The sequence below is a fragment of the Limanda limanda genome, chromosome 17 (genome assembly GCF_963576545.1).
Source record: "Limanda limanda chromosome 17, fLimLim1.1, whole genome shotgun sequence".
Classification (NCBI taxonomy): Eukaryota; Metazoa; Chordata; class Actinopteri; order Pleuronectiformes; family Pleuronectidae; genus Limanda; species Limanda limanda.
This window is the reverse complement of record NC_083652.1, coordinates 3693199-3707576: the sequence shown is the minus strand read 5'-3', so window position 1 is coordinate 3707576 and position 14378 is coordinate 3693199. Positions and strand designations below refer to the sequence as shown.

At 44.2% G+C, this 14378-nt stretch overlaps 1 protein-coding gene across 1 annotated transcript in view; it reads left to right on the top strand.

Annotated features, from left to right (window-relative positions):
- The window catches only part of hoxb3a (homeobox B3a), a 36891-nt gene that overhangs the window by 16962 nt on the left and 5551 nt on the right, over nt 1-14378 (top strand). Inside the window, exons 2-3 of the mRNA XM_061090352.1 lie at nt 5118-5184; nt 13250-13950. Coding sequence (XP_060946335.1) covers nt 13371-13950 — 580 coding nt within the window. The 5' untranslated portion in view covers nt 5118-5184; nt 13250-13370. The remainder of the gene's footprint in view (nt 1-5117; nt 5185-13249; nt 13951-14378) is intronic.

Genomic DNA, 14378 nt, shown 5'->3' with positions numbered 1-14378 from the left:
CACCCCCTGCCCTGACAGACTTGGTGAGCTTGGCACTTTTCATGGCCCAGGAGCAAAAAGGGCCATTTGACCCCCACACCCCACCTTCCTCTCAACTCCCAAACACCCCCCACCCTCCTTCTCTCTCTCTCTCTCTCTCTCTTGGCACCGGGGCTTCCTTTGAGCTCCAGGTTAAAGATTAGTATCTCTGATAAAGATTAACTCCCTGTCAAAGGAAGGTGCTGATGGCATGAGTTTGTGGTTCAGGACTGTTGGTGACACGGGGTCGAGCACTTCAGGGGGAAAGAGAGCAGGGCTCAAACCATGGCTTGCTGGGTAATGTTGTATAATCTAACATGGCTGCAGGGCTGGGCAATGTGGCCCAAATATTATCAAGATACAAATGTCCATATCAGTCAGTATTGACTTTATTTCTTGGAAGTTTGAAGACTGATCTTGATGAAGAGTGAGTGATTGCAGGTTGTGGTTTTAAACTCTTATATGAGCAGAGAATGACAAACACTTGATAAACAGAAAAACATTTTACAAACATGAGGTCGATCAATTATGTGTTATACCTCCTCACTGTGTTCCCACAAAGCTCACGCATTTGAACAACCCTACATAGCTGGTTATGCTTTTGCAACTGGTGTCAAGTTAAATTATTCAAACAAGGTTCATATGTTTCACTTTATGTTAATGTCACAATATACAGATTTGCATGACCATAATGTTAGATTTCTGCGAAAAGTGTTTTTTGTTTCAAAGAACAGACAAACAAATTCAGCTGTAAAGCCACCACTTGTTCCTCTCTTGCTAATGATTCACTGAAGCCTGTGATTGTTATACGTCCTGTGCATGCTCCCCAGAAACTCTCGTGAGACTGTGAATTGGGAACCAACTGATTTTATTCAGCAGAAGCTTGTGGCCTAAACAGGGTTCAGAAAGGTCAGTAGTATAATGTCTCAGTTATGTATCTACAGCCAAGAGCATCAACAGACCTTATGTGAGGAAGATCTGTTCCGATTTGATGAGCCTGAGCCAAAACAATGGGAGTCGAATCATAAGAGCAGACCTATGGTATTTCTAACGTTTCAGCTCACATCCTGCTATTGTACAGCAGACGTAGAGCTGTGTAATGGCAGTGTTTAGACTGGAGCTTTTTATCATTTAGGCTGGTTGTGAAATTAATAGTCTGTAATGTGTACTAAGTGTACAGGGGATGGGCAGCTCAAAATCAAATCAAAACAAAAATATTGGATATTCTAAATGTTCCTCTCACACAACTGTCCACATCAAACAACTGTCCACATCCAAATGCTTAATGGTTGATACATTTTAAGTTGATTTCAGGTAATTTTTTTAATACCAGTTATTTTCTGTCCTAGATTTGAACACGCACATAGGCAACAAACCAAAACTCTATTTAAACAGAAATAGGGACATGTAAGGTGTCTTCTCCCTCTCCGGAGTGCATATATCTGCTTTATGTGAAAAACTGTGTTGAAACGTGTGTGTCGTCGTCCAAAAGTGGAGGAGATGAAATGTGTTGCAGAGCTCGGTTTGTTTGTCGTCGCTCGCCCATTTGGTGTGGCTGCGTCCCTGGTGTTTGCAGGGATGCTGCATGGCCGTTCGACCTCATTACACTTGAAGGAAAGCTTCCAACGGACTTGATGAAAAGGTCTTTTCAGGGAGACTTGAGGATATTGAATGGTCTTTTTTGGGGGGTGGTCAGATATAATGTGATGGCAGTCGGTGTTCTGGTGGCCTTATGGTATAAAGCGACGGAGAGATAGAAATTGTGTTTTGTTTTTGGAGGAAACAAAAACGCAATCTATTATTGGAAGCGTGCTATGTGAACACATTTTTTTGTAAATCAATTTTTAACCTTTGAATGTAAAAGTTAGTTTTAAGTCACACTAGATTGTACAATGTACAAAGGTATCCTCCTACATTGTCCATAAGTATAAAAATGTCCTTGATTTAAAGTTTCCAGTTTTTGAATGTGACTTATTTTGCACTTAAAATGAGACCAAAAACAGAAAGGTTCAGCTTCTGGAAAAGTGAAGCTTGATGAATCCAAACCAAAATAAATGAAATTCTAACCATGGAGATCATTTGAAAAGAATGTACGTGGCTGGAAGGCCAGTGACGCTGCATCACATGACGTCACATTCAGAGATCTGATTCACTTGGGGGAGAGGGGGGGCTTTGATCAACAGAGAGGTTGTTTCAGCACAAATGTTTTTCAAATTCTCATTCGTGTCAAAGGTTTTTCTTTTTTACTACTTTATATTTTTTAGCTTCAGAGGTTCAATTTATACTGGAAAAGGCTTCTGCTCATCAGAAGATTCAAGGTTCGATCGAGATCAAATTAGGGAGTTTTGTTACTTTATGGCACCAAGTCTGATAGTTTGGTTGAATATATACCTGCAACAACAGTCAGATACATTCACATGCTCTCATATCTTGTGTGGAGTTTGTCAGCTCACATCACTGTGATTATTTTAGGTTCTTTAACAGTGTCCATTAGTGTCTTTGGGCTTTTGTCTCTTCTGTTTTTCGGCTTGAAATGATTCCTATATATTTATAACTGACGTTAAAGTTAGATTAAAAAATACTTTCTGTAAATGTAAGTCACCAAGCAGATTTATGGATTAACACATAAAACAAATGGGATTGTAGGGCACTTTGCCAATGGCTTCATCATTAAAGAACTGAGCTATCACTCCTCCGGGTCAAAGGTCACCTTTGGAGAGCAGTGCCGCAATATGTCACTGTGTGAGTGCTTCAGTGAGGGCTTCCAGTTCCTGTGGTAATACCACAAGCTACTTGCTTTTTTTTACCAAATCTGTGAAGCAGCAGCACTGACATGTGGAGTGGTTTTTGTGGTCGTATTTTGTTTTTCGTTTGGTCAAAGTATGACAAAGAAAAAGACAGAATAAAGCTTAACAGCAGTTTATTTACATTCAATACACCATATTTTACATACCGTGTGTGTGTGTGTGTGTGTGTGTGTGTGTGTGTGTGTGTGTGTGTGTGTGTGTGTGTGTGTGTGTCAGAGTGAGTCGGTGGCCGGCACCACCAGACCAGGCAGAGATAAGAGCAGAGAGGGGTGATAAAGTTTGTTCAGAATATGTGAGACTTTAGAGATGAAGCTGCAGCTGCAGTGAGCAAAAACATTGACCCCACAAAAAAGAAGAGAAAATAAATACTTGTTTTCATGAACCTCAACATACAGACACATGTGTCTAGTCTCTGCACCATTGTTTGAACACGGGATTCATCCAGCAGTTTTCTCTGTGGGGTATAAAGTCAAATTCAAACATGACAAGTGCCAGGATTATTTGAGTCAATGGACTTTGTAACTTCCAGCTCTTGGTCCACATCCATCTCCCAGTCACCTAATACTCTATCATTCTGCACTAACACACTGTGTTGCTTCGTTGAACTCCTGCAGTATGTTTCTGCTGCTTCTGCCTTTTTTCCCAAGCTTTCACTTCATCAAGCGTGAGAAAAAAAACCCTCTACCTTGTTTTTCTTTGGATACGTGACTTCACCCCCTCCTCTCAGCCTGCTCTTGCTCTCAGACATTTGGCTCATCAGCTGTTCTGGGGCTCTGGAGGCGGCCTCCTCCCTTTGTCTCGGCCTATGGGCTAGCTGGCTAAGCTAGTCGGCTCCCGTCATCACTTTGTGGCCAACTTTAGACTAGTCCACTCCTGCTCCGAGGCTCCAAAATTTCCGCACTAACCCGCGGGGCTGAGGGTGGGAGGGGGGGACGCAGGGAGGACTCCCCGGCCGGTGTTGTGATGGCGATGGACGGCAGCCAGAGCTGTGAGTGAGTGAGTGCACGGAGGGAAACAATAAATAACTTTATAGCAGAGGAGCAGGAGAAGCTGTGGTGGTACAGGCTGGTACGGGGAGGTCGGGGGATCCTTGCTTGTGATTTATGTGTTTGGGGGAAGCTGTCAGGAGCAGAAACAGAGGCAGCCGGAGATTTTATTCCAGCACTTTAATAATCACAAGCCACTATTCAACAACGCGGACAGCCCTTTTCATCCCGCGGTCGTGGACGCTATTATACAATTATGCAACTTACATTTTTGAAAAAAGGAAATCTTTATCGCCGCACGCAGCAGCGGATGGATGTTTATTTATCGCTGGATGTGTGTGTGAGGCACATGAGGATATACCGGTGCCCTGTAGCACTCAGGATCCGCGATGTGTGCTGTTCTGTCTGAATGATGCTCAGGTTATCTCTGGGCTGTGTGGAGAGCTATTGGGAAACAGCTGCTAGCATCAGTTTGATATATTTCTCCTTTTATTTGTCCTTTGATGTTTAGCAACATTTCTCGTTTTCTTCCGTGCAAAAATGCGTGTTAACATTAATGTCCGTCACAGGGTTTTGAATTATAACGTCTTAATGATAAAACCTAATTAAAAACAATCGGAGGCAGGATTTAGACACAGCTTCGATACTGACTTTAGCTCTCTCGTTAGAATGAATGCTTGGTGTATGGTCATATTTAGCCTGTATTTATATAATTTAGCAGGTCGCAGCAGTTTAGAGTGAGATAATGATGGTGTAAGGCAGCAGTGTATTTGTTTATTTTCGGTCTTTTTTAGGATCATACCCCCTCACACAGAGATATTTCAGTATTATTTATTATTTGCTAATATTTGTGTGCCTCCTCCATGACTTAATTACCACAAAACTCTTCCAATTTTACTCGGGATTATTTTCTAATCTCTCCATCCCGACTCCAATCTGCATTACCGGTGGGAAGCAGCGCCATTTTTCCACGTTAAACGTCCAGGACTTTCCCACCGTTTCTTTTTAACGCATGCAGAGAAAAAACATGGTAGACCTATTAGGGTGTGTAATATGATAACCAGAATCAATAATATCTGAGATCACTTCCAGCCAGCCTTCAGCCTTCCTTCTCCCCGCTCTTATTACTTTTATTCCGGGATTTCAGCGGGAATCATTTAAGGTCAGAAATACCTGACAGCGGTTTTCTCCTGTCGCAGCCGCTCGATAGACTACAAGAGGTCTGTGCTCTGTATCGGATTTTTTTTTACCAAGACCTTTTGATTGCATCTCTCTCTCTTTTCTCCCCCCCTCCCCTGTACTGCAGTTCTTAGGAGCTTTCTGGAGGCCGTTCTTTTCCATCCAAACATTGGGAAGTAGGAGAAAGTCTTCCGGTGAGTTGGACTGTTTTTCCTCTCTTCCTCGTGAGTCTGTGTCCTACACCGACACATCACTACACCCAATCTGTGGACAGCTGAATTCTGTGCCTCTCTGCTGGACTAATAACATACGAATATTAGAGCTTCACACCGATGAGCTGGTATTTATTTATCTGTCTATTTATCTCATTATTTATTCATGGTAAAAGTTTTTGAAGTGTTTTTTATTCGTCCCCTTGGTAAGGGTTTCGATCTGTGGCTCAACTAATCCACCCCATCATCATGGAATTAATTAATGAGAATGAAAATAATTAGTTAAGTACACAACAATAAATAAATGAATAAATAATAGATATCGTTAGTTATTATTTAAGCTCTTATTATTATTATTATAACTATTATTATTACTATTATTTAGTTAAGGCCATAAAATAGGAATTTTGTAGTTTGTCAAGACTGTGCAGACAAAGTGCGGACTCAATGAAATATCGAAGGGATTTTTAAATGACATAAATATTGTCGGAAAGTACATCTGGAGGAAATATTGGTTTTGTTTTTAACTAATAGTTTATCTTAAAATAAGTTGTCTTATCTTTAAACATCGAATTTAAGTTTAGCATCTGAATACATGCGAAATATTCCTTCCTTGTGTGTGTGGGTGTGTGTGTGTGTGTGTGTGTGTGTGTGTGTGTGTGTGTGTGTGTGTGTGTGTGTGTGTGTGTGTGTGTGTGTGCGCGTGTGTGTGTGCGTGTTTGCGTAGTACATAGTGTAATGTAATGACACGTGCTAATGTAATATAATCCAGAGGTGTGAGGGCCGCGGGTTAGAGTCGCAGCAGGAAACATGCGGGTCAGTTCATCACTTGATAGGACAGTTATTAAAACAGCGCTTTGTACCTGCAGTAATGACACTAATGCTGTAACGCTACAAGTCATAACAGCAACGACACTGCAGCATTAAAACAGTATAGTATTTTCTATCAGACCACATGTAAGCTATACATATATACTGTTGTGAACAGGCTGCTTCATTCATGTGTAATATTTTATAATTGGCATCATGCAGCAGTCTGGTGTTTCCACTGCACAACAGTGAAGCTGTGTGGAAAATATCATTTCATATCTCGTAGTCAGAGGAAATTCCTTAGTGGCATCCTCAGTGTCCTACGTGTCTAAAGTCCCCGAGGGGAAAACGAAGAAAAACAGAAAGAGGATTTCCATTGCTCTGCAGGGCAGAGAGTTTCAGTTGTGAAACCCAATATCCGTGACTCAATCCGAAACACGGAGGCGCCGGTGCGCGTCTGCCATCCAAGGAAAATAAAGAATAAGTCCAGCCTTTACAAGCACCGGCGTGCTCTCACAAGTCAACACATACATGTAATCCCCACCGCCTCGTCCTCCTGCAGCTGCCCTCCTCACACACCCAGGCTCAATGGGAAAAAAGAGAGAAAGAAAGACGTGGACAAAAAAAGAGCTGATTAGAGGTTTGGTTAATGAGTGCAGAGGATTTTCAGCCGTAGTTAGCAGATCCCTCTGTCCAGACACAAAGAGGCCGGGAGGGAAAGTTGCAGCCGGACACATTTCAGGCTCCCACCTCCCCACCTACACCGAGCTCATCCTCTCTTTCCAGCAGCCCACTGCGAATGCTATCTGTTTTAAAGTTGGGCTGTGTATACACACACATACACACACACACACACACACACACACACACACACACACACACACACACACACACACACACACACACACACACACACACACACACACACACACACACACATTCACACACACGCACACACACACACACACACACACACACACACACCGCTGGGTGCGAGAGAACTCATAAATCTTACGTAGCCATAAACGACAGGGCTAGTGTCCTGAATAATAAAAAATACAGTGAAGTGGGAGAGAGAGCTGCAGAGACTGTGTGTGTGTGTGTGTGTGTATGCCTTCATATTTTCATTTCCATTTCGATCTCACCTCTGTGTCTCTTTTTCCTGTGGGGATTCTTGTCATTCTTGTTTTTTTTGTTTTTGTTTTTTTTAGCCTACTTCACCTTTCTCTTCGCATGTTGTTGCACTTCCTTGTGTCTTCCTCCCCTGTGTGTTTAAGTCAAATCACATGAAGAACATGGGCTCTTGTAATGTTTTCTTTTGGTAGGCAGACCTGGAAGGGAGGGGGACTCATAGAGCTTCTCATATGATGTGCCTTTTTGTCCTGTCTTGATTTGTTACTGATCTCTGTGCCTTTTAGGCCACTCTCCTCCTTTTTTTGTTTTTAATGTACTTTTCCTGTGCATATGGAGCAGTGGGGGGAGAGGAGGTGATGGTGTGTTAACATTGTAGCCCTACATGTCCAGTTTCTGTAGGGGAACATGGAAGCAGCTCCAGGAGTGGCTTTGAGAACAAAAAGAAAAGTAACATTTCCTGTAAATTCAGGAAGGAAAGGAAAGGAAAGCCTGTTATGTTTCTGAAACATTAGCAAATTATTCCCTAAAGTTGTCACACACACCAGTTAATGATGAGCACATTTTAGTCTTAAGACCCCCAACCCCCCTAAAACAAACAAAGGCTACTATATGACTTTGGGTTCATATGATGCCATATTTAATCTATGAATATGACTATGAGTAGCTGTAGCTATGCTCTGATCTACTCTTAAAGAACAAATGCATTTCCAGTGACCGTCTAAGATGTTGTCAAGAGTCAACCTCTAATTAAAAATAGTCATTAACGACATAATTAAAATATTCAACTTAGCATTGGCTATGGTGAACGAATTATGAAGTTATGAAAGTTATTTTATTTGACTCAAACCAGGTCTATTCATCTGTCCATTACATTTTCAGAGTTATGATCCATAATACTAATACAGCTTCTAAAGTGGTTTTACCATCGATTAATTTGACTGGATTATCATTGCTTCTCCTTAGTTGGAGACTTGTTGTTTCCTTTTCATGCATATTTATTTATTAAGGTAGAGAACCAATCATTTTAATTAAACATTGCTAAACTAAGTAGCCTATTTACATAAATTATGACCTCCCAACCAAAGCAATCAAAAGCAGCTCGGCTTATCCCAAATTGTAAACTGTAAATATGGCTGCACTACCACAGGCATCTTTTTCCACCTTAAACAGAACCTTGGCCTCCACTTCACACTTGTATAAGGGCCTAATGTAAGACCTATAATTAGTAGAGAAAGAAAAGGGCAAAGAGGCCAACCAAACAAGAGGTGCTTTTTTCACAATAACAAAGTCAAAATAAAAGTTAAGATAATTTAACCCCCACTCCCTCAAAATGATTTCATATTGTATAAAAGTTTTGTCAGAGTTCCCCTGGTGAAACTAGTCAGATGTAGACTTGTAAGGCGGGCACAAGATGACATATTAAATATTAAATATTAAGCTATGAGTGAATGCGAACACATAAACTCTGTTAGCTTGTTTGTTCATAACTGAGGCAGTGACATTAACATAAGTGACGCTGAGCGGATCTGAAGGGGGAACCATCTCCTCCGTGAGACCCGGGCTCGTGACCAACACCACCATAATAATCTGCTACTATAGTAGTAGTAATAGTAGTAGTAATAGTAGTAGTACACTAGTAGTAGTATAGTAGTTCCTGCTGCTGGAGTAAGCCCACCATTGCAGCCTGTCACAGACCGACGCGAGGCGAGAACTCACAGCCAGGAGACAGAGGGGTAGAGGCGGCCGGAGAGAAGCGGGAGACCGGGGAGGACGGAGGGAGAGAGAGAGGAGGAGAAGTAGAAGGCGAAGGGGGAAGACAGACGGAAGAAAACACTGAAAATCCCCTCAAAGGGAATTGCGATGGGGTGACCGTTAATGGTGGACTCGCTCCTCAGAGGCCATGACTGAGTGAATGGCTGGTGGAGATGGAGGCTTAAAAACAGACAGAGATTTGAGGCCATTGTTGTGAGGCGGTGCAGGCAGGACTGCTGCTGCTGCTGCTGCTGCTGGTGGTGGTGGCTGCTGGTGGTGGTGGTGCTGGGGCGGAGGTGGAGGGGGTGGGGGCGGAGGTGGGGGGGCTGCGAGCAGGCAGGCTCCCGGTGCGCCCCTTCAGCTGCTGTGTGCTACAGCTAGCCTGCCGCGTAGCCTTCACCGAACCCGGCCGCTAATTCCGGCCGAGCACACCGAGCGAGCCTCCGCCCCCCCCCCACTCCTCCTCCGCGACCGAACCCGTCCACCTCACTCCTCCGCCGGGCGCTGGTGCACCGCGGCGTCCGGTCTGCAGCCAGCACCGCGCATGCAGCCCGGTCCGCCGCCTCCTCCGCGGGCTCCGGGAGGTGTTGTTGTGGTGCTGGTGGTCGAGAGCAGCAGTGCTAGTCTGGAGGCAGCACCGGAGGGTTTGCGGAGAGGAGGAGAAGAAGAAGGAGAAGAGAGGGGGAGCGGGGAACGGCGGAGAGAGCCATCGGAGTCGTCGCTTATTTATTTATTTGTTATCGATCACCTCGTGGATGTGCGTGGGGACTACTCTGTGATGCTGCCGTGCTGCGGGGTCCGCGGCGGAATGGACCGGGACCACCGGGGCTAAGGAAGGTAAGGAGGAGCACCATCACCACCACCACCACTGCCGGCGGCCGGACAGGCAGGCAGGCGGGCAGGACATGTCGCTGATGCCCGGGCTCGAACAACAAACCCACAGCAGCTCCACAGCGTGTTGGTGTCGCTGAGCAGTTTGTGGAGTGGCTCAGTGATTTATGGCCCAATAGACTTCAATCCCGGTTCAAGAAGAGTTCACAATGCTGGGAGCCGCCGCAGCTCCCCGCCGCAAGCAGCCCCCCTTCTGTCGGCCTTCCATCTCGGTCCTTTTCTTTTTTCCTCCTCTCATTTCTTCTCCTTTTCTGTGCCTGCCTCCTCCTCACTTATAGAGCTATTTATTTACAAAGCACGGGACGACCATTTTTTATCTCATGCTGATCCACTTCTCTCCCTCCTCTCCCCGCGGGTCTCAGTTTGATTATTTTGTCCATATTTGACATTATTATTATTATTTAGATTTTTTTACTACAATATTTAGATATTGTAATTTCATCCCCACGCACATGCTTCACTGTTTGAGCCCAAACGGAGGACACGGACAAACAGCAACATTAACAGCGACCAGGCCGATCCTTCATTGTTTCTGGGCACAGCTCAATATAATTACAAGCCCCCACTACAGCCCCCCTCCCTGTGTGTGTTAATGGGATAAGGAATACGTGGATTGTCCAAGTTAATGCATTCACTGTGTGTGTGTGTGTGTGTGTGTGTGTGTGTGTGTGTGTGTGTGTGTGTGTGTGTGTGTGTGTGTGTGTGTGTGTGTGTGTGTCTCCCTGCCTGCAATGCTCTTCATGGCAGGCGCCATTTGTAATTTTATATCCCAGGATAAAGCACAGACACTGGACACCAAGGCCTCTCTCTCTCTCTCTCTCTCTCTCTCTCTCTCTCTCTCTCTCTCTCTCTCTCTCTCTCTCTCTCTCACTCTCTCTCTCCCTCTCTCCGTTGTTTTTGTTTGGGTGGCTGCTCCTCTGTCAGTGTAAGTGGATTATTCAGGGAGGCGTCTAGTAAACTTGGTGATTGTATTAAGCTCTGGTCCTACAAGCTATAGTGGCAGAGACATTACGTGTCCTGTTTAATGGCGAAACAGCGATATGATTTAATAACATATTCCTCCTACACTCAGTGCCACGGCCTCTCTCTCCCCCCTCTCTCCCTCTCTCTCTCCTTGGGACTATTCCTCAGAGTAAATAATTAGGATTCCAGCTTGTCTCCCAGAAAGATAAATGGCTGACATGTGTGACGTGCTGAGAGCTAGAGTCGGGCTGCTCTGTCTAATCTTTGAAAGAAAAGGAATAATAGTAAAACATCAAGAAAGAGGATTTTGAGTAATTGCATTATTATAACGCTATTTAGCCCGTTTTATAAACATTTAAATGCTACACTTGGGTTATTTTGCGTAGCCCATGTGTTGTTGTTTTTGTAGAAAACCTATCACACATTATTTATTTACTTATTCATTCAGTGATGATTTTCATATTTGCTCTTTTTACCAGCTGCCATTGACGGATTCATTTATTTCTGATAAATAGCATGAAGGCCCAGTGTGCTGCTGGTATTTTTTATTTTCTAACTAAAACACATTCATGAATCTCAAATAACAGCGAGGATTAAAACATGCTACACAACAGGATTTGTTTCTATATAATATGTATTTTTATTCTAGGCCTGACGTCTAAATGATGTCACATATTCAGCCAGTTGTTTTTATTCCAGTCTCTCCACAGTGACGTGTGCGATCGCTGTGATTTAATGACGCTATAAAGCAGTAACAGTAACATGTGTGTGTCCGCATGAACCCAGCGGACTGTTAATTGGTAACAGTTCAGGCCTAAAACACTTCAACCTGCGCGGCTGCAGCACACAGGGGCTCCGGAGGCTCCGCGGCTCCCCCGCTCCCCGTGTTATCTCTGCGGAGGAGAAATGAATGCCAGGTGCTCCCTTGCCTGACAAGCCGGCCACAGGCCCACCCCAGCGGTGAGCTCCAGATAGGGAGTCCACGGGGGCTCACACACTGATTCTTTTTTTTTTTTTACTACCTCCTTTTTTCCCTTAAGGGGCCATGATAGAGCACTCTGACCGCCCGACCCTAATGGATCACTGACTCGTGAAGCTTCTTCCGAGCTTTCTTTCCTTCTTTATCTTCCACCAGCATCTTTTGTCCAAGCCCGAGTGTTTTCGTTTGATTGTTTATCTTTTCGTGATTTTTTTTTTCAAGGCGCACCATTTTAATTAAACAGAATAGGAATAAAGAAAAGAAAATACTTAGCCAAACGCGTTAAATGTACTCATACAAAATCTATCTTTTAAAACAATAAATAACAGTTTCTCACATGCCACATTGCCCACGTGATGACATTCACCGTCAAAACGTTATTTATCAGTCAGCTTCAAACGTCTTGATAATGTGCAGTAATATTCATTCGTTTATTTGATTTGACTTGTTTATTAAAGTCCAGTGTGATGCGGGGACAGGCCGACATTGAGCAATGTTCGCTGCCGCAGACAGACTCCTCTGGCTGGAGGATGAGTGAGGTAACAGCCGAGCAGACTGAATACAGTAAATCACATGTGGGAGGCAGAGGTTGACAGAAATAGGCTACCTACATCAGTCACAAGGAAAACGTAACACAGGCCGCATTCACTGCCACTTATTGCACAACAGCGCGTCACGACCAGATCGAACAACACCTGACACGGTGGGGTAGTGCTTTATTGCAAAAACAAATAATGAATAAACATGAAAACACTGCAGATAATACCTTTGAAAATAATTATGGAAGGAGCGGGGGTTGTATTTGATTTTATTTATAAAAGGAAAAGCATAATATTGCCCTCACATTATTTAACTGAGGAGATAATTAGTAAATTACATAATAGGAAATAAACAATGCTACAACTACTATCACTGTCAACAGTAAGAGTAGGCTAATACCACTAATCATAATTATTATCATTATATATTATTATTATTATTATTATCATTATTATTATTATTATTATTAACCGAAACACTAGCTCATAATAATAATCAGCATTATAATAACCATATAATAATAGTATTGGAAAGTGTGGCACAAGGCACTGTTACGTTGAGGATAGAATATGTATCAACCCATTAATGTTTTCAATCCTAATCTTGTGCCTTGTTAAAAAAAGGAGTTGTTTTGTTTATTAGTCCCAATATTAATAAAAACTGCCCCTTTTTTACTAACTACTTACTTAACTGCTTTTACCATAAACAATGACAATAATGGTAAACGAAGGCAATATTTCTATTTTCTATAACTATTAATACAAGAGTGGGACCACAGTTTGCCCTCCTCATGCCCCCACCACCAGAGCATCTGCAGGCTGTGCACCGGGCTCAGAGGGGAGGGGGAGGGTAAGGGGGGGGGGGGGTGAGGGTGAGGAAAGAAAAGCAGTGGTTTCTATTCATGTCATGGCGCCTTTCATTGAAGGAAGATGGATTTATCGCTCTCATTTCTTTATTCTGCCTCTCCTAACCTTTCAGGTCAGATTGCAGGGGACCGTTGGAGAGACACCGTCACGTGACCCCCGGTACCAAATGGTCTTCCGGCAGAGGTTTTCAACAAGGACCGGAGCACAAGCAGACGCTGCCACTTCTCTCAGAAATGCAGAAGACCACGTACTACGACAACTCCTCGACGCTCTTCGGTGGCTACTCGTCCTACCAGGTGCAGGGGGCGGCAGCGGCGGCAGCAGCAGCCGCCAACGGCTTTGGGGGCTATGATGCCCCGGTCCCAGTGTCCCACCACCAGCCGGCCTTCCAGTCGGCGACCCATCTGGATGTGGATTCGTACCAGCGCTCTGCCTGCTCTTTACAGTCGCTGGGCAGTAACAGTGGCCACCAGCAGCAGCAGCAGCTAGCCAAGACCAAGGAGCTGAATGGCAGCTGCATGAGGCCCAGCCTGCCACCTGAGCACCACCCTGGCTCCCAAGTGTCCCCTCCACTACCCCCCAACCCCAACAACGGTAATACAGGGGCTCAGCAGCCGGGGGGCAGCAATGCGGCCTCCTCAGCCTCCAAATCAGCCCCCAATAAGTCCTCTAATTCCTCCTCCTCAACATCCTCCTCCTCCTCTTCACTGCCCCCGAACCCAACCATGGCCAAGCATATCTTTCCCTGGATGAAAGAAAGCCGCCAGGCGACCAAGCAGAAAAGCGGTTCACCCAGCAACAACTCTGGCAACGGTGTGTTAGATTACACTTATCTCTGTCTTTCTGTCTGTCTTTGCTTTGATACCCCCCCACACACACATGCACAGCCTATACCACATCATCAACATGGCTTAGCACAACAAATTCTCCCTCTAAACCAGTCTGCTTTCTCTCTCTCTCTCATGGCTCCTTCTCTCAGCTTTTTCTGTCCTCCATCTATTTCTTTCCTCCTTCATTTTACTTCCTCATTAGTGTCGTTGTACCTATTATCCAGCCTTCTCCTTCCCACTGCCACTTCCCTCTTTCCTCACCTCTCTTATCAACATCCTCTTTCAAGGCCTAAATCCCGAGAGGATTGAAAAAAGGTTTCTCAGACTATTATGGCAAAATAGGTTTCCACAGGCTCTGGATTGGATGGGGAAATGAACACAGGCAAATAGTCTAGCTTGTTATTATGTGTC